Here is a 21,717-nt window from a genome sequence, read left to right as displayed (position 1 = left end):
TTCTGCAGAAGATGTGTGGACTTGTCTTTCAGGGAGAAATGAAAATCGAAAAAGACTTCTTATGTTCGGGTGGAGAAGGAGAGAAAGAAAAAAGAAAGAAAGAAAGAAAGAAAGAGAAAAGGTGTGTAAGCCGTTGAGCGAGTGTCGATCGATTGACGGGACAGGATGAGTTTGTCTGTTGGAACGATTGAAGGGGTGAGCTCTCGCTCTCCGTCCCTATCTGGGGTGTATGTACACCCCAACACCAGACGACGAGCTACATGGGGGTGACATCTTCTACTACCCTTTCCATGAACTCTGAAGCGGATTTCTTCCTTCCTTTCCTCGGAAAGCCACAAGAAGAGACCTCGATCTTCTTTGTTCTCCCCCGAGTTCTGAACCTTCTCATCCATACATATCCTCATGATCCGTCTAAAGACAAGGACAGCCGTCTCGCCAAAGCGTCACAAATATCCCACCGAATGAATGACGGACGGCCACGGACGATCGAGTTTGACTTGATCTCTTCCAAGATCAACAAGATCCAAGCAAACAACTTCATTACCCACCTGTGTGGGGAGATTACTGCTCGGCTGAAGATAGTTTTTCTCTCTCTCTCTTCTTCTTGTTAGGTTGGTGGCGGTCATCTAGTCATGAAGAAAGAAATCACTAAAAAGAGGAAAGAAGAAGAATGGAGACTGACAGGTGTCTAGGTGCTCTTGTATGTAGGGTCTAGATATCTTCCTGGGGGTTTATCTTTCTGTCTTGAGAAAGAAGTCTTTGAACTTGACGTAAGAGATTAGATCACTTTGTAATCTTGAGTCTATCATGGTCAGACCTCTTCTCTCTCTTTCTCTCGAATTATTCTCCTAAGGGTGTTAAAAAGTAGGGAAACCTCTTTCTTTCGCGAGTGAGAGAATACGAGGGCTATTCCAGAATGTCCAGACACAAGAGAAGAAAAAACTTCCCACTTCTGACTTACGTTTCTTCGGATTCTTTCTCACGTCTTTCTTTCTTCTCGTCAATCTTCTCTCTCTTTCTCTCCAGCCTTCTTTCTTGTCGTCAAGAAGCTGGCTGCTTCGAGGGTCAAATACAACAGAGCGGAGAAGAAGAAGTGACAACAACGTACACAGACGATAGCGACGATGTATGACAAAAGAAGAGTCCTACGTATCATGAAGGAGATAGGTAGATTGAAGATAGACAGATTAAATTTATACAGATAGATAGCTAGATAGATAGAACACTTCTCGAAAGCGGGAGATGAACGTCGCTATCTTCTCAATAAGAATACCAAGTTCACAATGGAGTGGTGACCCTCCTTCTCTTTCTTCTTTTCTGTTTCTCTCTGTTTCTTAAGGATCCAGCGAAGAGAATGGAGGTAGGTATTTTCAAGATTCTTTCATCCCGCTAGCCGTAAAGAAGAAAGTTGAAAGCAAGAGGATGTGTCCAAGCCATCCTCTTGCTTCTCGAGCCGGCCGCCCTTTCGTCGAGAGACACCTCCTCGCTCTCTCTCAATTCTTCTCATCCGTTGGATGACGCAATCATCTTGCAAAGCCTTCTCTCCCCTGACTCTTACCAAGAGAAAGAGAGAAAGAGAAAGAAGCCTTACACACCATGGGCTGCACAGGAGGCTCCTGAGAAGCTCCATTCCTCACTTCGCGACCATCCAACTCCCTCACCCGCCTCGACAAGCAAGCGAGCCAAGCAAGATCGGCGACATGCACCAGAATCCACCGGCTTATATACGAAGACTTCAAAGGGCGGGGGAGTTAACAAGATGGTAAGCAAGATGACGGACGACGTCGGGGCGCCAGCGCCACCGATCAGAAAATGAGGGATGGGGTTGTTTATAGTTGGGAAGGGCCTCCCTCTAGTAGTCAGCGTAGGATCGATCGATAGGGTTGAGCTGATGAAGAGGCTCTTGACTATCGGAGGGGGGGGGGGAGTGTTCCTTTCTTGACCATTCAAACTTCTCACGATTCTCACTTTTCCGCTGTCGAAATCTCTTGCTTTTTCAAGATCTAGTTCTCGCCTTTGTTCGTCTTTACGCGTTTCTTCTTTTCACAATGTTCTACGGTAAGTTTGAAGATGAAGAAAAGGAAGAAAGATGAGAAAGAGGCGAAGAAAAAGAAGAAAGCTATGGGGAGGAGAAGCGAAAAGATCATCTCTAGATATCGATCGATGTTCGTGTGAGCTGTTGGATAGATAGGGAGGTGTGGGGTGAAGATTTTCCTCGTGAATTGCCTCGTTTCTTTTCCTTTCTTCTCTCTCTCCTAATAGATTAACAGAGATTCCTCTTTTCCGCTTCTCCTCTTCTTCTTTCAACTGCGCGAGAGAAATCTCTCTCTCTCTTTCCTTTGTTCATCACGGGAGCTTGGGGGGTGGGTTCCTCACACCGCACTTCCCTGGCTTTCTATCTTCTTCTGTCCGTTGCTTTGCCTCATCTCTCTCCTAGATAGCCTTTATCATTTGCTATCTTAAGCCTGCTAATTGAACAGCCACTCGAGGAAAAACGATACAGAGAGATGATCGGGCAGTTGGGTGACGCGTACTATCCTCTCTAAAGAGCTTCTCTCAGATCCTTGTTAAAAGGCAAATAATTAGGAGAGGAGTCTTCTCGAGGAACCTCCTTTGCATCAACAGAAGACGCCTAGTATGACGTGCTTACGCCTAAGAAAAATGTCTCTTGGGGCTTTCGTTCGCTATCCTTTAATGGCTATTTGCATGCTTCCTCATACATTTGTATACTATATCCCAGGAGGGTTACGTCCCATATATATGAACTATCCGCATTCTTATACATCGATGGAGGCATCGAACTCTTCTCTGGAAAAAGGTCTTTTCATTCTTCTCTCTTGGAGTCTGTTTGCGTCACTAATTGTCTGTCTCTCTTCAGGAGTTTCGGTAAAGCCTGGCCAGACAGTTAAGCTGTCTCCTGAGGATGGGGGTGAAGTGCTTCATCTCTCCCAGGTATGCAAACCGCTCTAAAGACACACAAGGAATTATGCATTACACGTTCTATTTCTCTCTCCCCTTCGATCTATATTGCAGCAAAACGGGTGTCTTCTCTATTTTGTTTCGCTATATATGCATGTACATGTACGTTACACTTCGTTACTACGTCCCTAATCTATCACTTTTCTCTCTTTGCTATCTCTTTCAGACACCGCTCCTCTCAATTCCCTGTATAGATGTATGTACTGTGGACATACTCTCGGTGCAGCTACATGTCTATGTCTATATATGCCTGTACATATGTGACGAGGTGATCTAGTTCGTCTTGTACAGAGACTTTCGGTGATGACGCTTTCACAAAGATGAAGCATGTCTTCTTTCTTTCCTTCTCGCTTCTTTTCTTTGTCGTTACATCTCCCTCGGTCAGGGCTCCCTAACCTAGTCTCTGTCTCTTCCTTCTGAGGGTGTATGTGTTTCTTTATGTGTCCTTTGCTTTCCTGTTGATTCGTAGGTGTGCATGACGAACCCTAAGGACAGCAATAGAACGTATGTGCAAGTGACGCAGGAAGGGAAGACTTACTCGGTTTGCATGCTTCAGAAGGATAAACAAGAGTTCACAACTCTCGATCTCTTCTTCTCTACTCGTCAAGGCGTCTCCATTAAAACAGAAGGAGGAAAGAATGAGGTAGGTGAAGAGAAGAAAGAAAAAATGAGTGGAAGAGTCGTGGCTAGAGAGAGATAGAAAGCGGTCGTTCGCTTTGGAACGAGGGGAGAAGAAGGAGCGGATGCCATTGAGGAGTGGACCTTCTATGTGTATCTGCCTGTACATAAGTCATTCTTCCTCCCGTATTTAAAGCGGGAGGATTGACATGAGATCTACGAAGAATGTATCTTTATATGTGTGTGCATATGTGACAGGGGCTGGGTGGTAGCAGGGGGGGTCGGTGATTCTTGTTTTCAGGTGTATGTACACCCGACCACCACGGGACCTCAAGGGGCTGCATGCGCGATGTTCAGGTGTATGTACACCCCGTTAAAGGTGTTAGGGACTCCTTTTCGATGAAAACCACAATGATCTCCAAAGAAAGACTGTCTACGTACTTCTTTTCGCTTCCCTTTTTTACCTTCATGTTCTCATCTCTTTGGCTAACTGTTTTCTTCTGTCGTCCTCTTGTGTGCAGGTTCACTTGACTGGGTACTTCGAGCCTGAGCCTGAGGATGATATCGACAGTGAAGAGGATGAAGAACTCGAGTCAGATGTCGAAGTAGACATGATGGAGCAGGCCCATGGTCGCAAGCATGTCCCATCTGTACGTCTATCAAATACAGGCATGCAACGACTGCATGCAAACTTCCCAGGGCAGAGGCATACACTTTCCCGTCCTCACGCGATAGATGTAGGTGTATATCATTCGTGGGTATAAATAGATAGCTGTGAAGTCTCTCATAGAGGACACGGCCAGCAAAGACTTCACTGGCAGATCATAGCAACTTCCTCAGTATGAGAATAGATTCTGTATTTGTACACATATATATAGATAGATATGGCAGTATGTACGCATGAAGGTGTGTGTATCTATACATGTATATGTCAAAGGATGCGGGTCGGGGTGTATCTCCTTCTACTTGACACATGCGTTTGTATCTGTTTCTCTGTGGCTTTCTTCTTCTGTGCATGTACAGAAAGGCGGAAAGGTCGAAGATCTAGACGCTAATGAAGATGATGAGGACGATGAGGATGAGGATGATGAAGGTAAAACATACAGACAATGCTAGTCTACAGTGTACATACACACCAACAGAGAATTCTATGATACAGAGCCACCTAGGTTGTCTCTTCTCTACGTCGAGTAAATGTTCATGGACATCGGGAAGGAGTTCAGTCGTTAATCCCGTTGAGCTTCTTTCTCCGCTATCCGTCTTTTTCGGATCCTTTTGATCCTATGGCAACACCCTAAGGAAAGGAGATCATACAATGAGTGTATTTGTCTTGTGTGTGTAGACTGTGTGTGATGTATCTGATCGTGTTTATCGTATAGACGTAGTAGATCTCGTAATATACTCTCTCTCTACGAGGTGTGTCGTATGTCCCCCCCTTCATATGAGTGATGGTGGGTGCATGCATGTAAATCTCTCTTCAGTACAAATATATATATATATATAGGATGTGTATGTATGTATTACGTATGTTTCATCCAGGCTTGTGTATGATGGTGTTTTGTCGATAGGAAGAAGCATCGCATGAGATATATATATATATAGCTCCTTCCTATCTATCTATGCCTGTATGAATTCGGCTGTTTCTAAGGTCATGAGCCTGTAAGAAATCTAGTGGCTTAGCTGATCATTTCACCCAGCCAAGACCAATACCCACGGGGTGGCTATCCACCACGTATGACCTGTCTCTATTTGGAGACGTATCCTCTCCCTCTCTTCGCATCTGAAGAAAGGAGAAGATCTCCCAAGGCAAGTCGACATCGGACCAGGTGTATATACACGCCATGGAAAGCTGCGAGTGTCTGTCTCGTCCTTCGTCTTTTCTCTCTATCCCCGATCTCGAGAGACGTAGAGAAGGGATGAAGGTTACCTATTGATTCTCCCGTTCTTCGATGTGAAAAAGGAGTGAATCTGTCCCCATCTTGCTGTTCCTTCTTTTTCGGAAACACTGGGGTGTGAATGATATTGTAGATGGTGGGAAGATGAAGGCGCTTACAGCAGGAGATGAAGAGGAAGATGACGAGGAGGACGAAGAAGGCGACGAAGACGAAGAGGATGACGAAGACGACGAGAAGGTAAGGAACGAATGACCAGAGAGATGGCGGCTGGGGGCGTGATGGAAATGTGGCACATAGCGAATGGAAGGCTTGTATGAAGAGTAGACATGTGCAAGGATGTGTGTGTATGCCTAGATGTGTTAAGTATGTATACATGGAAATGTAGAGAGAGAGAGAGGGTATGGACGATGGTGTTGACTGGGGTGATGGACGACTACTACTACGACTACTACGTCTTCTCCCGTGTGAGTGTGAACTCGGACAAGCCTCTTGTCTTTCTCCTGCCGTTCTAACTTCAAGGATGTCTTCAACTTTGCGGTCTCCTATATACCTGCTGTATGTGCATACACTCCATACGCTACACACATGTATACGTACTGTGCTGATCATGTAGATGCCAACACACAACTTAAAGTAAGGATTTCTGCATCTTTCTCTCTTTCGGTGAGTCGACATAGTCTTCTATTATGCATGCAGAAAAAGAGTCTCGTAGTGATGGGAGCGAGCTAAACTCTTTCTTCCTTTGTCGTCTACAGGCTTTGAACGGCTTAGCCGGGGAATCCGACGAAGACGACGAGGAAGAGGAGGACGAAGAAGATGAAGAGGAGGAAGATGAAGAGAATGAAGCAGCGCCTCAAGGCAAGAAGAAGGTCCCTCCCTCCGCTGGTCAAGCAGACAAGAAGCGCAAGGCCGCGGCCACCCCCGTCAACAACTCCCAAGCTTCCAACAAGAAGGGTATACATTACATACATACATACTTGAATCCATACATATGATCCCGTCTGTGGTGAAGATATATATGTAGGTATGATGTATACATAATAGATGGACATCTGTGCATATGTGCACTTTCTATCTTGTACTACCTACTTGGGTGAGCACAAATGGAATAAACGCCTGATGCATGCTGTCCAGGAAAGGAGAGGATCAACGTGAAGAAGAATTGACCTAACCTTGATTCATCCTATCTATTATGTTGTCTCTGTGGAGTCACCGTGTCTTTATACGTCTATGAGGAGACACCCCATGACATGTGAATGATATGATCTATCTCCTTTCTTTCTGCGTTATCTCATTCTTCTTGTCCATCATCTGTCTTGCTCTTTTTATGTTCCGCAGCTAAGGCAGGGACTCCCGCGGGCAAAGGTCAAGCGCCAGGAGGAGCTAAGGGAGGGAACAGTGGAGATGCATCTGCCTACAAGACAGCTCTGATCGATTTCTTAAAGAAGAACGGAAAAACCCCCCTAGCTACACTAGGACAGAAAGTCAAGAAACCTGCAGGTGTCTCTGAGAAGATGGCGCAATTCTTGAAAGCGCATGCATCGACGTTCGAGGTGGCTGATGGATCATGCTCTCTGAAATGACGGAGAGAATCCACAAAAGAACGAGGAAAAGGAAAAGAACAAGTGTATAGATGAAAAAGACCTAGGAAGAAAAAGAAGAAGATTCTCCTGTAGTGTCATAATCCCTAGCTCAGTTTCTTCAATGTGAAAACTGGATCTCTACATACATGTATCTAATCGAGGAGGAGGAGGTTGATAGCTAGCTAACAAGCATCTTCCCTCGTCAGTCTCTCTTCAGTTTGGGTCATCTCGTCGTGTCACACAGGTGCCTCCTGCCTGCAGGTGTGAATAGAGAGAGATAGATGACGGGGGAGGGCTTAGGGTTCCTAAAGAAATTAATCATTTGAGAAGAAAAGGAAGATAGATGAGGAGATCGATAGGTATCTCTAGACTTGAGTGTGACGCTTATAGGTGCTATTGCCAGTGATCGCTGAGTGCATGCATGCTGTTGGTTGGTTTGTCGTGCCTCTCCTCTCTTTCTTTCTCTTGTTTTACTTGGCGACGATCTGCATGCAAAGGATTTTGCGCCGAATGGGGTGGAGGGAGGAGGAGGCCTAGCAGCCGGTCGAGTTACTAGCTACGTGGATGGATCTGTTCGCGATGAAAGAAGTGAAGAACGTTGGTCTTCTTCATGTCCAAAGTAGTCGTTAGAAATCGAGAGAATCTCTCTCTGTGAAAAGAAGAGAAGAGAGAGAGGCTAACGATTTCGTGTGGATTTAAGAGTCTTCGTCGTATGCATCATCTGTCTGTCTGTCTTTGTTCGTCTCGAATCTTCACAACATGCGTGATAGATGGATGAATAATCTTGGTCTTCAGTTTCTACTGCTATCCTTACTACTTGGTCTTCAGTTTCTACTGCTATCCTTACTACTATGAGACACAGTGTATATACACCGGACATACATCATGCATGCCACAAATGAGAAAGTTCGTTCGATTCAGTTCTCTTTAATTTCATTCCTGATGCGATTCTCCGTACGTCGAATAAAAGAAAGAGAGTCAGAGAGAGAGAAAGAAAGAAAGAAAGAAAGAAGCAGAGAAGATCGACANNTGTCGATCTTCTCTGCTTCTTTCGTGAGTGAGGACCATGGTGATACCAGGAGTAGCAGCGTGAATGGAGACCTAGAATATAGAGAGATAGATAGATACATGTTCGTGTCTACACGTATCGATGAATGCGGTGTGTACAGGGAGGATAGAAAGTCTAGGGGCAAGGCGCCTTGAAGAGTTCGTGCTATAGAAATCTATCTATATAGATATGTTTGTGATACCCCCTGGTTTGAGTACTGAGAAGAAGGAAGAGGTGTGCGGTGACGGCCAGATGGATAGAAGAAAGGTGCCTACGGGGTGTACATACACCTGGTCAGTTTGGTAGATGTGTCGGTCAGTCGGAAAGAAAATTTTGGCCTTACTTCTTGGTTCTTTTTCGTTATCATCCTTGAACCTGTCAGGCTCATGAGAATGTACCCACCTCGAGAGTGTAGGAGGAAGTAGTTAACTGTCAGCATAGACAGGGACAGAGCAAGAAGAAAGTCATCCGCCTACTCGTCTCCTCTGTCTCTACTTACTTCGAAGTGAAGTGTTAGAACAGCCAGTAGTTCACACATCTCTCTTTCTTTTCCGTCTCTCGTAGTATGTTGCTTACGAACCCGAAAGGATGATAGATACAACGCGACTATGAATGAAGAATCTACCATGCGACGCGCAAAGGGTGCAACATACACGGAAAATTGAGGAGCAGAAAACACGACGAAACATGATCTATCTAACTCCTAGGAGGAAAAGAAGAGGCCAAGACACACAGAGAAGCCCCCCCCCTTGCTCATCCACTGGCGAGGAATATTTGTGGCTCATGTTGCACCATACTCATGGTAGACAAAAAGGAGAGAGGCGCCATGAATGAAGCGGATGGATGATATGTGATGAACATGCATTGTCGACACGAAAGGACAATTGACGCTATGAGAATGTTCCGAAAAAAAGAAATAACGAGAGTCTTAATGAATGGACAGGTCGGGGGTACGGCCGTCGTCACTGTCCGCTACAGGTCACTGTGGCTTGAAGAGAAGGAAAGCTCTTTTCAAGAGCACTTCCACGCTGTCTTGGTCAAAAAGACAAAGAGGAAGAAGTCCGAAGCCGCCTATCTCTTCACTACTATACCTTCTCATAGCATTTCGTGAAAGAAGAAACATCGATCATTCCGTGTACCTCTGTATCCGAGGAAAGTAGCAACGCTCACCCGATTGCGGCAACTTCACACTATCTCTATGATACAGCACAACTTTCCCCTCTTTATTCTTCACTTCGATCAAGAAAAAGAAAGCTAGCTCGATCGCTTTTCTCTCTTATTCAAGAGCCATAATAAGGGTACCAGCATATTGACTTACGTCAACTACAACTCACATCATGATCGTCATCGGGCTTTCTCATCCGTGAGGATTTCATATAAGAAAGAAAAGTAACCGAAAGCGAAGTGTTCGAAATCAAGACTGAAAGAAAATCTCCCTCCTTTTCAGTGCTTGAGAGATAGACAGGCCCCGAGAAAAAAGGACAGACCGTGCTCGGCAGGACATTGTAGTTATGTCCCGTCCAGTCACTTCGAAATAAGCTGTTCATTGTTTAGTGGCATTTCTTCTTCAGTTCGGAAGATCTAAAGAAGAAGCCATCATCAAGACGAAAGGAAAGTCAGAAGGAAGAAAGTGAGCTAGGCGGGAAACCCCCTCCTGCCAAAATTCCTTTCTCACTCAGACTCAGCTCACTTGGCAAACACCCAAATGTCTTTTGAAGTCTATTTTCTTTTTCTTCATAGTCACTGGGAAAGAGAATATCATCACTACGCTGTCAGGCATCTCAAAACAGGATTTCTTTCTCTCTCTCTGGAAGGTCCACCGCAAGAAGAAAAGGATCCGACTGTATTGAAGAAGTGACATACATCCATCCATACATACATACACGCGCGACAACAGAAAACAACGTAAGATAACTTTTCATCTCTCTCTATCTCTCGTGTACAACTGACGTCTTCTTCTTTTCAGAAGAACACCTGAATCATGAACAAGCTGAAATGTGAGAGAATTATCATCACCTTTCCCCGGGAGACCACGAAACAGAGCTCCCCTTCGAATGCCGTTCTTCCCTGATCGAGGAGTCGATCGATATGCAGAACAACGATCTTGTTGAGTGATTCTTTCTTTATCATCGTTTCCTGCTTCCCTGAATAGAAAAAGGCACCAGCGACGCGCCCTTTTTCTTTCAGGAATCGGAATTTAGCCGTGTGGCTTGGTCTAATTCCAAGTAATAGTTTATCTGGTTGAGCTTATCAGCCATTCGGAGCAGTTGACGTTCCTTACTCTCTTTACCTCCGTCCTCTTGGAAACTTTTTTTTCTGAAAGGAGAGGCCTGAGGACGTAGCGGAGAAGTAGACAGAGAAGGGAAACCTTCATCTGTGGAGGTCAATAGATCCTGCCATTGATCATTGATAAGATTCCTAATTTTAGCTCTTGCCGCACTTTGTTCAAAGTTCTCTCGTATCAATAGCATGCGGGTTTTCAAGACTTCTCTACCATGCTGTGAATTTAATCCATCACTACCCTGAAGAAGAGAAGTGTCAGATGAAGCTCGATACGATCTCAGCGCCTCATTCTCCCGAGCTCCTCCTCCTCCTCTCCCCTTCGAAGCAGTATTTGGCGCCCCAATCCCTGTAATCATCTCTGGTCGTGATAAGAGAGGACCAGTCGGAGCAGGGCTTGTACGAGGCAGTAGCAAAGTACCGATAGAAGCACCTCGGCGAGCAGCAAGCGACGGAGAAGACGGTGGAGATGAACCTAGTGCAACTCTCCGGTGAAGAGCAAGAGAAGGAGAGGCTGTAGTAGGCGATGAATGAGGATGCTGTTGATCTCGGCGAAAAGACGATGAGACCGCAGCGGCAATGCTTGGAGGTGCGGGATAAGATGATCGAGAAGGAGGAAAAGGGATTTCGGTGGTAGACGACGAAGGACGAGGACCAGGAGAAGGAGGAGGTGACATGCCTTGCATTCTCTTTAGTTTCTTCTCTAAGTTAATCGCCCTAGTAACGGATGAAGTATAATGCTCGAAAGCTTGATGAATGAGCGACATGCGGTCTCCCAACGAACTAAGGCGTGTGTCTACTGAAGCAAAATGTCGAGCGGCTTCGGTGGTTCCTATCGGGTATACAATGAAGAAAGAGGGAGCTAAGAAGATAAAAAAAACTCTCCACAAAGATCTAACAGCGGTACCATGAGAAGACAACGAAGAGAAAGTGAAGAAATCCAGAGGCCGGAGAAAAGGCGGGGTCGTGGATTGAAGCAACGTTCTACAGAAACAGAAGCGACTGTCCGCCATTGTGCCTTTTCTTACCTGGCCAGTCACACAGAGAGAAGCCTAAAGACGAATGATCAGATCTTTCAGAGACCGTCACTTAAAACATCTCCTTGGATAAGCCTAACGACCATCAAAGAAAGAAGGAAAGAATGCGGCACCCGATCTGCAATACAAGGAACGATGTACCTGAAAGGCATCCGTTGACAAAGTCTTTCTATGACAGGAGGACATAGAAATGTAAGATGGAGAAGTCTTCATTCGACTTAAGAAAAGAGCAAAAAGAGAAAGATGATGTGTTCATGATGTTGTTACTTACGACTGGACCCGCCGCTACCTCACTACTACTACTACTACTCCGCGTCGCCGAGGGCACCCTTCTGAGACGCAGGCGGGTGAATCTCGCCTGTTGTTCTTTCTCTCTCCTTTCTCCAATCTTTCTTTTTTTATCTTGTTCTCGGATGATTAGAGATGCTTCGTCTCTTTTCTTTCTTCCCCACAAGGCAAGGAAAAACGCTTCTGGAGAGCGCGACACGTCCGACTACGAGGATTTCAGAGCCCCCAGGAAGCGACGACTGTGTCAGAGTGAATGTGAGAAGATGGCTTTTCTACTGTTAGGAATTCTCTATGATGACGGGGAGAGAGCTGTCTTTTCCTCTCAAGAATAGGTGGGGCTGAGAATATCTTGACGTTTCTCGATCTTTCTCTCGAATACGCTAAGTGTGTAAGAAGAGCGCGGCTGCGGTAACTCTCGGTGACGGGGTAACTATTATCAAGTGGATCTTCTCACATTTCTCGCGTAGCTTTTAGCTCTCCGTCTAATTCATTGCTGCATCAATTGTCCTTTCTCATTAATACTCTCGCATGAGCTTGGCAATAGGTTTGTCCGGCTCGTTCTTTCTCCCGCACGACAAATTAGACTCTTTCAGACACGGTAGAAGTCCTCCTCCGTTTTTTCGACGCTATTCATTATGGATATACGGACGAAGCCCAGAATCTCCCAGCCTTGGAAAGTTCACCCCAAGGCGATGGAAGAAGGCGAGAAGAGAAAAAACACTCTTTTTAGACTATCCGGGCCTTCATTTAACACCCCCCCTTCTCATAGGAGAGAGACAAAAAGCCGAATGAGCTGGGACATCGTTAGCACTCAGCTTGTCTACATTCTGAACCCTCGGTACAGACTTTCTTTCTTGTGCGAAGGAGATGCAGTGGCACACCTCAGCTAGCAGCCGGGAGTACGTAGACATCTTCCCGTGGACGGATAAGTTCCTTGATCCTCTACAACTCTGTGGCCCATTTGGAGAAAAGAAGAAAAAGCGTTGTCATCTTGCTATGGGTCGTCCGTAGACATGAGCAGCTAGCCATAGAGTGAACCTTCAACAAGTGAGGGGACCAGACACAGACGTTCAGATCATGTAAAGAAACCTATTCTCTTCTGCCCCTCCGTTGACATCGAAGAGGTGACGGTCTTTCTTCTTTTCAGAAACATTTTTCTCTCAACAGAGAGGGTTAAGAAGGAGAGACTCTGATCTCTCAGGAAGGTCTTTGAAGGAAAGAAAGAAATACCAGATGATTCTTGCTCGCTACTAGTACAGCCGCGAAAACTTTTGTTGTTGTCCCCAACCCCTGGCCATAAGAAAAGGAAGAGACACTCACAATTCTGTCTCTTTTTTCTTTCATAGCCAAGGGACCGTGTACAGGAGGACTAGCAAGTGTATGCAGTAGGTGTGCTTCTGTTCTTTACCTCACTGTCTTTACTTGAGAGAAGCATTCTTCATCTCTCGGGCTTGCAGATGGTTCGCTAGACCTTCTCTCAGTCAAGTCAGAGGTAATGTACCTACTCGCTTTTATCGGATCTCTATAGAACCGTCGTTAGTGATCTTTCCATTTTGTGTCTATCTGTTAGATAGGCTACGAAGTGAATTTAGAGGCTGAAGACTGAGAGAAGAGTCTCGTTACATTCTTCTTCAGCAGAACAGGTGGAGATGGGGTGGACGTACTCCAGAAAGGAATGTCACTCCCATATAGAATGATCACAGGCTTCTCTCGTCATAGACATGCACGTGTATATAGATGACGAAGCAGAGATGTATCTACATCTCTCTTGCTTTTCTAAACAGGTTTCCATGAAAGCTTACAAGAGAGCCTTTATGAGGTCTCTCTCACCTTCTCTCTCTACCAGACTTCTCGATGGTACTGAAGACGAGAAGAATTTCTCAGTGTGACTATGATTCTGCCTTTCTATTCTCGCCAGGCTCAGCGCTTCCCGGTATCGTATCTAGCGTTTCTTCTTTTCCAAAGTGTAGAAAGAGCAAGCGCGAGGAGGTGAGGTTCGAGAGAAAGAAGAAGAAGAAACGTGTCTCCGGTGTATCGGATAAAGCAGTCTATTTTTACGATAGAAACAGGGAAAGGTACACTCACCTCTCTCTCTCAGGAGGGTATCTCAAACAGAGATAGATAGATCGCAGATAGACAGATAGATAAAGATAGATGTAGGTGTCCTTTACATTCTCTCTCTTGTCTTAAGAAACAGGTTTGATCTCGTAGCTTGCATTCACGAAGAAATGGCGTTGCGAAAAGACATCTGTATAGAAGATGTATGAATAGACACATATTGAGAGATGTGAATGCATGCACTCTCTTACTAGTGGCCACTTCGAGAGGTCCTCCCCGAGAGAAAAGAACCACCGAGAAGAGAAGGAGAAACGGAAAGAGAAGAGGAAGAAGAAAGAAAAGAAGAAAGAAGCTCATTTCATTCTTTAGGGGAGCTGAAGAGGGGCGAGAACGGAGAAAGACCTATTGCTGACTGCCTCTTTCGAAACTGAGAAGTTCTCTATCCTTTTGCCTCCTTCCTCTCCCTTCTCCTCTTCTCTTCCAAATCTTTTCGAACTACGAACGAAGACTTTTATCGTGCTTATCGCGCTACCTCTTCCCTCCAGAAGATGTGCTAGGGAATTTTGAACAAGACTGGTGTGTATATATACTCACATATATATAGATATGTGCAGGCAAACGTACATGGATGTGTTCATAGAAACGAATGTCTACAGATATAATAGAGATAGATATCCATCTTCTTTCTAGGTCTTGTGTATCATCCATGGCTTCTCTTTCGTGAGGAAAGAAAGACACTGGAAGAATGCCTTTTGCGATAAGACGTGTTCGGCTTACATACGGCGCGTTGATTTGCCTTGACTTCCTCTTCTTTTGAGAGCAGCGAGAAGCGCTCCTTGTTTAGAACGTTCTCTTTGCTGAGCTTTTCTCTTCTTTTCTCTTCCTCGGTTCTTATTTTCTTCTTCTTTCTTCTTACGATCTCTCTGTCTCCTCAGGTTCTCTGCCCGTTCTTGATGCCATGCTATAGATCTGACGTACACACATATACACATATACCTCTTACACATACATACATAGTCACGCATGCACTCATACTTACATATATATGTCCATTCATACATATATAGCCCCATCTCAAGGGGGATACACATACAAGACCCGATGACAACTACCATACAAGCCAGAGATGCATATGTATCTATATCTATTTATATATCTATCTATATCTAGACATCGATAGGTCAACAGGTTGAAAGAGACAGGAAGAAAGCCTGAAGCTTCTTCTTCAACGCTACCCCCTGTGGTTCTCCTTAGAAGAAAAAGAAAAGACAGACACTCTTCTCAGTCGGAGTTAACTAGATCACGCAAGAACTCACGAGAAGAAGAGAATTAGACTGACGGCCCTTCACTTCTACAGAGAGGGGAGGCTACCGTGTGTAAGAATGATGGCTGTTCGATCCTCTCTCTCTGTCTCCTTAGGTGTGTATGCATGTGCCTCTCACCAAATCATAGAGTGGATTCGGGTGTATGTACACCTGAGGTATCTCCTCTACTTCTCGGAAGGGGAAAGCCTTTCTCACATACCTCCGTCACCGTTAACAGATATATCTACTTCTCCTTAGTAAGTCTTTCTTTTGACTATAGAAAAGACTTCTGTATATTGAGAAGTCTTCTCTTCTTTTGTCGTGATCAAGAGAGACGTTTCTCATAAGAGTAGCCTTGAATCGCTTGCAATTTCAGTAGGAGTAACAGTAGAAAGGGAAAGATAACTTTCACATCAAGAGAGAGTCTCGTCAAATGAACTTCGAGGAGGTGTACATACAGCAGAAACGATAGAGAGGGAAGATCTTTAGATCTAAAGGAGAGAAAGGTGCATGCAGTAAGAATAAGAACGATAGAGGCCATGATAGAAAGAGAGGAAAGAAAGGAAATCTTCACACTTACTTAGGCTCTTTCCATCCACCCCGACGTGTTTTACTTGACGGCTGACGATAGGGCTCTGTAACGTCTCTACGCTCACGTGCTTTATATCCACCTGAAGTGTATATACAGCAGGAGAGACACAGGAAGGAAGCGGAAAAGAGGATTCGGAAGAGAGGGAGAGTAGATACATTTCTATACTGGGACAGAAAGAAAGAGAGACAGAAAAGAGGAAGAAGCAAGATAGAGAAGAGAATGGAGAGAGAGGACGGCTTGGAAAAAAGAAGACGAGAGAACCTGGTCGAAGTAAAGAGAAGTTCAAAGACAGAAGAGAAGCGTTAAGAGGTGTCCTTCTACTGAAGTGAGAGCGCTCATGACGGAGTGTATGTACACCTGCATGTACCTACTTGAGAGGCAGAGTAGCCGTAATAGACAAGTCGACTCCTCTACTTCGCCGCAATTGATGGGTATGGAGATGCAGAATCTTCTTTTCTTCTTCTCTTTCTTCTTTTATACTAGATCTCGATGTAGAAACTTCTCTTCAATTTCAGAAGAAGAAGCAAAAAGGAACAAAACATTCCTTCCTCCCTCCGTATATAGAACACCCGGCAGCCTGCTTCTCTACTCTTCACTCTAAGCATCTTTTAAGCAACGATTCTCTATCCTTACGAATCGATAATACTCCTAGAACCCCTCCCTATCCCCATACAAGAGAAGAAGAAGCTTCTTCCTCCTCCATATGCTAGACAGATATATTGTTCTCTCCCTTTCTCCTGCTCTCATTCTTTCTCTCTGTGTCTCCCTATATCTCTAACGCAGCGCCGACAAGGAATGGGCTCTATCTACCTAGCTTGCTAGGCTAATGTATCCTTCCTACATGAGATAAGAGGTAAGAGGCTCTCCATAGACTTCTACAAAGGACGGATAGGTGGCGCGTGGTAACGTATTCGACAGGAGAGAGAGACTTTATCGAAGAGAAGAAGAAAGAGAGAAAAGAAGAACGGAGAGAGGAAGAAAGAAAGAATTATCCACTTCTCTGAACAAGGTAAAAGAGAAGATCTGGAATGTCTTCTTCCCGATCTTCCTATACTTTTCGTAGGAGAGAAGAAAGAACAACGCAAGAGAGAGAGAGATAGATAGAAAGACTGTAATTCTGAGAAGTACGAAGAGAACCCATGCATACCTGCTTGAGAGAGGAAGAAGAGCTTTCCCCCCTCTTGATAGTCTTTCCGATCTGAAGAGAGATCTGCGAAATTGCTTGAAGAACCTGTCTCGATAGACCGCTGGATAGCCGTAGCTAAGACTCGATCTCTCTTTGATACTAAAGAAATAACTACACCTTTCCTCCCTCCAGGACTATCACTACTACTACTACTGCCTAGGCGGCCTGTACGTCCAGCTCTGCGCAGAAGAAAAGAAATGAGAAAGAGATAAGAAAGAAAGAAAGAAAAAGCGAAGAACGAATCACTGGATGAAGTTGAAGAAGGAAAGAGAGAAAGTAGAGTTTAGAAACAGACGGAAGAAAGACGGGTGGGGGAGGCTGCAAAGAGATCTAGGTAGACGACTACATCTAAACAAGGAGAAAGTTAGCTAAGAGCAACGGAAGATACCCTCCTGTAGACATAGATACAAGCTACATACAAATACATAGATTAAAGATAAATAGATAGAGAAACATAGGGAGATAGGTAGACTGAAGATAGATAGATAGATAGGTAGATAGGAGAAGAGAGGCGATATAGAGAGTCTCGAGAGATGATAATGGCCGGGTGTATAGACAGATGCAGTCAGGTTACTGAAGCTGGCACGAGAGAATGTTCCTTAATCAGCCTTCTTTGTCGGCAGAAGAAAGAACCTTAACAGCGTACATACATGATATACCATGTATCTATCTCTTCTGATATGCATACGTACATACGTATGTGTGAATGTGCTGTACGTATGTATGCATGAATACGTATGTATGTATGCCTGTGTCCTTATGCGTGTGTATGTCCATTCAGAGCCCCATAGTAGTTCCTGCACCTCCAGGGAGACACATCTACAATGCAACAGTAGAGGGAGAGGAGAGATTAAGAAGAGAAGAGAAGATGGATGTGATCCTCCTTGTTCCTCTCTGACTGACCTATGAAGATATTCAACAGGAGAGAGAGGAAAATCGAAGAGAACCACGCAGTCGACGGCAGGGATATCGAGACCACGGCTAGCCATATCGGTGCAGACAAGGAATTTAAAGGAAGATTCGAGAAACTTCTTGAAGTTTAAGCGACGGGTCTCTCGAGGCATAGCTCCATGACAGCTCTGAGGTATAGAACAGAAAAGAAGTACACAGGCTCCCTGATACAAATCTCCAGAGATATAGCTATATGTGTCTCTTTCTATACACATCCATGTGCGTATACGAGTGGAAATACATGTATGTACATCTGTATACGTCTGTCAATAGGTGTAGGATGGATCTAGAAGTGACGCAGATGTGTACGTCTACGTATGCTGATGTAAGCGTATACAGGATTGCTTAGAAAGTCGAACCACATACCGCCCTATGGCTGCACTTCGCAATCTGGTAGAAGGAGGGGTGGTATCTTCAGGAGACTCGATATCGAAAGAGATAGATAGATAGAAAGATAGACAGATAGATAGAGATATCTATACATAGATAGACAGACAGAAACAGATAGATCTATGTACAGATATAGACGGGTATGATTAGCTAGATATCTGTACATAGATACATAGAGAGAGAGACAACTATACAGAGATAGACAGATATGAGTCGATAGATATCTGTACGTAGATACGTAGATATAGATAGATATCTAGACATCCATTCTGACGGGTCCAGTACGACAACAGTAAGGGGGGAAAAGACACTCGGGGGGGAAGAGACATCCTGCTTAGAGAGACAAGACAGAACCAATGAGAAAAAGAGAGCTCTCCATATGTGTAGGCAATCAAGAACGCACGCATATATGTGCATATATATATATAGATATATGTATATACATATATATGTGCGTATACCTCTAAAGAGATACGAGCGGCCTATCCCCCCCCCTCCCCCGAGTTGTGTTCGAATGAGGTGAAGAGACAATCGACTGAAAGAGACACTTGAGATGCCTCGCCTTCATGTCAACAGCAAGCGTGGGCTGCCTGCTGAGCCTTGACGGGAGACACACCGCATACGCCTATATGTAGATACAGACCTAGATACATGCATGACCTCGTACACACATACAGAGGGATCCATCTGTATACAGGCACCTAGGCAAGTATATCCGCCGATCTTTGATCTATCTACCTGTCTACCTACAGCTCTATACGTAGACCTATTTAGAAGAAGGACAGAGAAAGAGAATGAATGCGAGAAAGAGAGAAGACCTTCCCACAGAGGGAGATGTCTGTTCTCTTATGGAGAAAGCTCTTACCGTCACTTTATCATGAAGACTTCTGTTTCTTCTTTCCGCTGTCTCCCCACCTGGTGGTAGATGAAGTCTTCTGTCTGGATCTTTGAAAGCATCCTTAAGAAGATACTCGCATGCACGGCATGACTGGACCGTATTAGTAAAGATGAGGACTTTCTTCGATTGTCTGATAAGGTGGTTGGTCTGAAGAATCTCTCTAAGAATTTGAAGTTTATCTCGGTTTCCCACGTCAATCATTTCATGTCGTAGAGATTGAGGAGGTGTATGTACACCCGGAATTTCTACAAAGATAGGAGGTAGAGAGGGTGCTGAGATTGTGGATGAGGGAAAACAAGAAGAGTCAGTCAAGAGATCTCTTAGTGTCCTCTCTAAATACGAAGATACTGTCGCTGCTACGCCTATAATCTTCAGATTCTTCGGCCTTTTTCTCTTCTTCTTCTTCGTCTCCAGGTCGTTTTCCTCTTTCTCCTCTTCTTTTTCTTCTTCGCGATGCCCATCATCTCTTCCTCCTTTCTTCCGGATCTTCTTCGAGAGCTCTGAATGTCTCTCTTCTTCCTTTTCTCCATACTCACTCTTTCTCTTCTTTCGCTTCATCGTATCTATCTTTAGATCTTTTCTTTCTTCTTGTTCTTCTTTCTTTGTCTTCATGGAGTCGGCTTCTGTACGATAACGACGGGAGAGAAGACTTTGTATCTCCATAAGAAATCCTGTCTTCTTGTCAAGCATCACATCTACTTCATCTAGAATGAGATACTTCAGTGCATGCAAACCTAAGGTGCCCCAGTCTACGAACTTTAAGATACGCGAAGGTGTCCCTATAAGAAGATCTAGGCGACTCGCTTTCGATCTTATCTGCTGTCTCTGAAGTCTAATCGACTGCCCTCCAGCTAGGTTGACAACGGAAAGTCGTAACGACCTCCTACTAGAGAGAGAAGAAGAAGAGGAGAGAGAAGGATGGACTGGGGGGAGATGAAGATGAGAATTTTCTTTCATTTTGATTGGACTCTTGCTAGGATTGTCTCTGATACCTTCCACCATAGAATCCTGAAGCGATAAAGAAGGGTCGAAAGATGCGGAAGATGATGATGATGAAGAAGACGAATAAAGAAGAGATTTGACTGTATGATGGATCTGATCGCATAGCTCCCATGTAGGCGCAAGAATCATAGCTCTTGGATGTGCTCTGTCTTTACACTCGAAAGACCGCAATGCACTATAAAAGCTTGGAGAGGAGGATCTATAGTCTTTATCTTCGAGATACTCTTCACTCCAGCTTGAAAGAGAAGAAGGAAAAGAAGAAGAACCGTCGTTATCTGCGTTGTCGAGGAGATGTAAGGCATTCGTTGGGAGAAAGGAGGTCTTGAGAGGTTTTCTTTCTTCTTTCTCTTCCGAAGCGAGATGGTCTATCAGAGGTAGAAGATAGGCAAGGGTCTTTCCGCTTCCTGTCTGAGAAGCTAAGATGAGAGACCGTGGTAATGAAGAGAAAGAAGAAGAAGAAAAGGTCGGCCTTTTCATAGGTTTCTTGTGACCTATCCTTTGTTTGTGTAGACGTCCTGTCTCTTCTTCTTCGTCTTCTGTTTCTTTCTCTTCTTCTTCTTCGTGGTCGTTCTTCATCTCTCGATCTCTCAGACCTCTGAGGAACTGAAGAAGCTTAGGAATGCCAATTGATTGCACGGGGGAAGGCGTCGAGGTGTCTCCGAGGAGACAGCTAGCTGCTAAAGAGACAGATGGAGACAACCCCAGAGAATGAAAAGAATGATAAGAAGGAGGAAGAAAAGATGAAGAAGAAGAAGAAAGAGAGAAGGAAAGATTGCCATCTGCTGCAGGGGATGATAAAGGCGATAAAGAAGAAGAGAAAGGAAGAGAAGATGAAAAAGTCGTTGGCAAAGAAGAAGAAGAAGAAGAGGAATGAGAAAGAGAAGGCAAGGGTAACAAGGTCTTCTTCCTTTCTTCTTCTTGTTGTTTCTTCTCATTCTTCAACTCTTGCGCCTTTCCATCCCCTGTACGGTCACCATCATTCAGCGGAGGGAGTGGTAGAGATCGGTCTTCTTCTCTTACGCCTAGCTTGTCGCTTGCTTCATCTGCTTGTGAATCTGCCTGTATTCCTTCTTCTTCTTCTTGTCGCTTGAACGAAGAAGAAGAAGAAGTGCTAGCGGAGGAGAGAGAAGGGAGGAGAAGAGGAGACCTCGAATCGTTCTCTCTTTCTTCATTTATCGGGCCTTGGCTTGAAGAGAGAGCCTGTGAAACGTTCCTTGGCGAATTGCTAGAGGAGGAAAAGGATAATGTTAAGGAAGACTCCTGTTGACCTTGCCTTGTATTCTTCATTCTCTCTATATCACCCTTTAGCGAAAGAGAAGAATCCTTATCGGGAGAGATGATCCTTGAAGCAAGATAAGGTAAACACCCGCCGTAGGTAGATACGGTTTCTCTTCCTTTCTTGAGGTCTTCTTCTCCTAGCCCCATTGCCATCATGTCTTCTTCTTCTCTTCTTCTTCTCTCCTTTTGTGAATTCACTTCTTCATCTCTCCTTGTCTCAGTCTCCGTTCCTCTTGAGTTCTGTTCTTCTCCTTTTCTCGAATTCTCTACTCCTCTCTCATTCTCATCACTTTTTTCGTACACCCAAATAGAAGAGAAAGAAGAAGAAGA

General features: G+C 44.6%; 2 protein-coding genes across 2 annotated transcripts; one reads left to right on the top strand and one right to left on the bottom strand.

The window, feature by feature from the left end:
- The first annotated feature begins 1,924 nt into the window (after positions 1 to 1,924).
- Positions 1,925 to 7,850, top strand: CSUI_009276 (nuclear factor nf3). The gene is made up of 8 exons (XM_068069392.1): positions 1,925 to 2,058; positions 2,879 to 2,952; positions 3,449 to 3,622; positions 4,119 to 4,247; positions 4,621 to 4,690; positions 5,626 to 5,729; positions 6,248 to 6,446; positions 6,831 to 7,850. Exons 1-8 carry the CDS (start codon positions 2,049 to 2,051, stop codon positions 7,073 to 7,075), a joined length of 1,005 nt encoding a protein of 334 aa, XP_067918632.1. The 5' UTR covers positions 1,925 to 2,048; the 3' UTR covers positions 7,076 to 7,850.
- A 6,049-nt stretch (positions 7,851 to 13,899) lies between these two features.
- On the bottom strand, positions 13,900 to 21,693 carry CSUI_009275 (dead deah box helicase domain-containing protein; the record flags this gene model as incomplete). Its single annotated transcript, XM_068069391.1, has 6 exons — positions 19,075 to 21,693; positions 17,772 to 17,947; positions 16,830 to 17,047; positions 15,671 to 15,761; positions 14,564 to 14,755; positions 13,900 to 13,976 (listed from the first exon to the last, which is right to left on the bottom strand). Coding segments are annotated over exons 1-6 (3,222 nt in total), but the record flags the coding sequence as incomplete, so codon positions are not given.
- Positions 21,694 to 21,717: the final 24 nt, after the last annotated feature.

Source organism: Cystoisospora suis (genome assembly GCF_002600585.1).
Source record: "Cystoisospora suis strain Wien I chromosome Unknown contig_5493, whole genome shotgun sequence".
Taxonomy (NCBI): Eukaryota; Apicomplexa; class Conoidasida; order Eucoccidiorida; family Sarcocystidae; genus Cystoisospora; species Cystoisospora suis.
The sequence above is the reverse complement of the archived record's forward strand: the minus strand, read 5'-3'. Positions and strand labels throughout refer to the sequence as shown.

What these genes read in the sequence shown, in the direction of transcription:
- CSUI_009276 (XM_068069392.1), top strand. An exon ending in TGAGGATGAGGATGATGAAG is followed by an intron (nt 4,691 to 5,625) that starts GTAAAACATACA and finishes ATGATATTGTAG; the next exon opens with ATGGTGGGAAGATGAAGGCG. An exon ending in ATGACGAAGACGACGAGAAG is followed by an intron (nt 5,730 to 6,247) that starts GTAAGGAACGAA and finishes TGTCGTCTACAG; the next exon opens with GCTTTGAACGGCTTAGCCGG.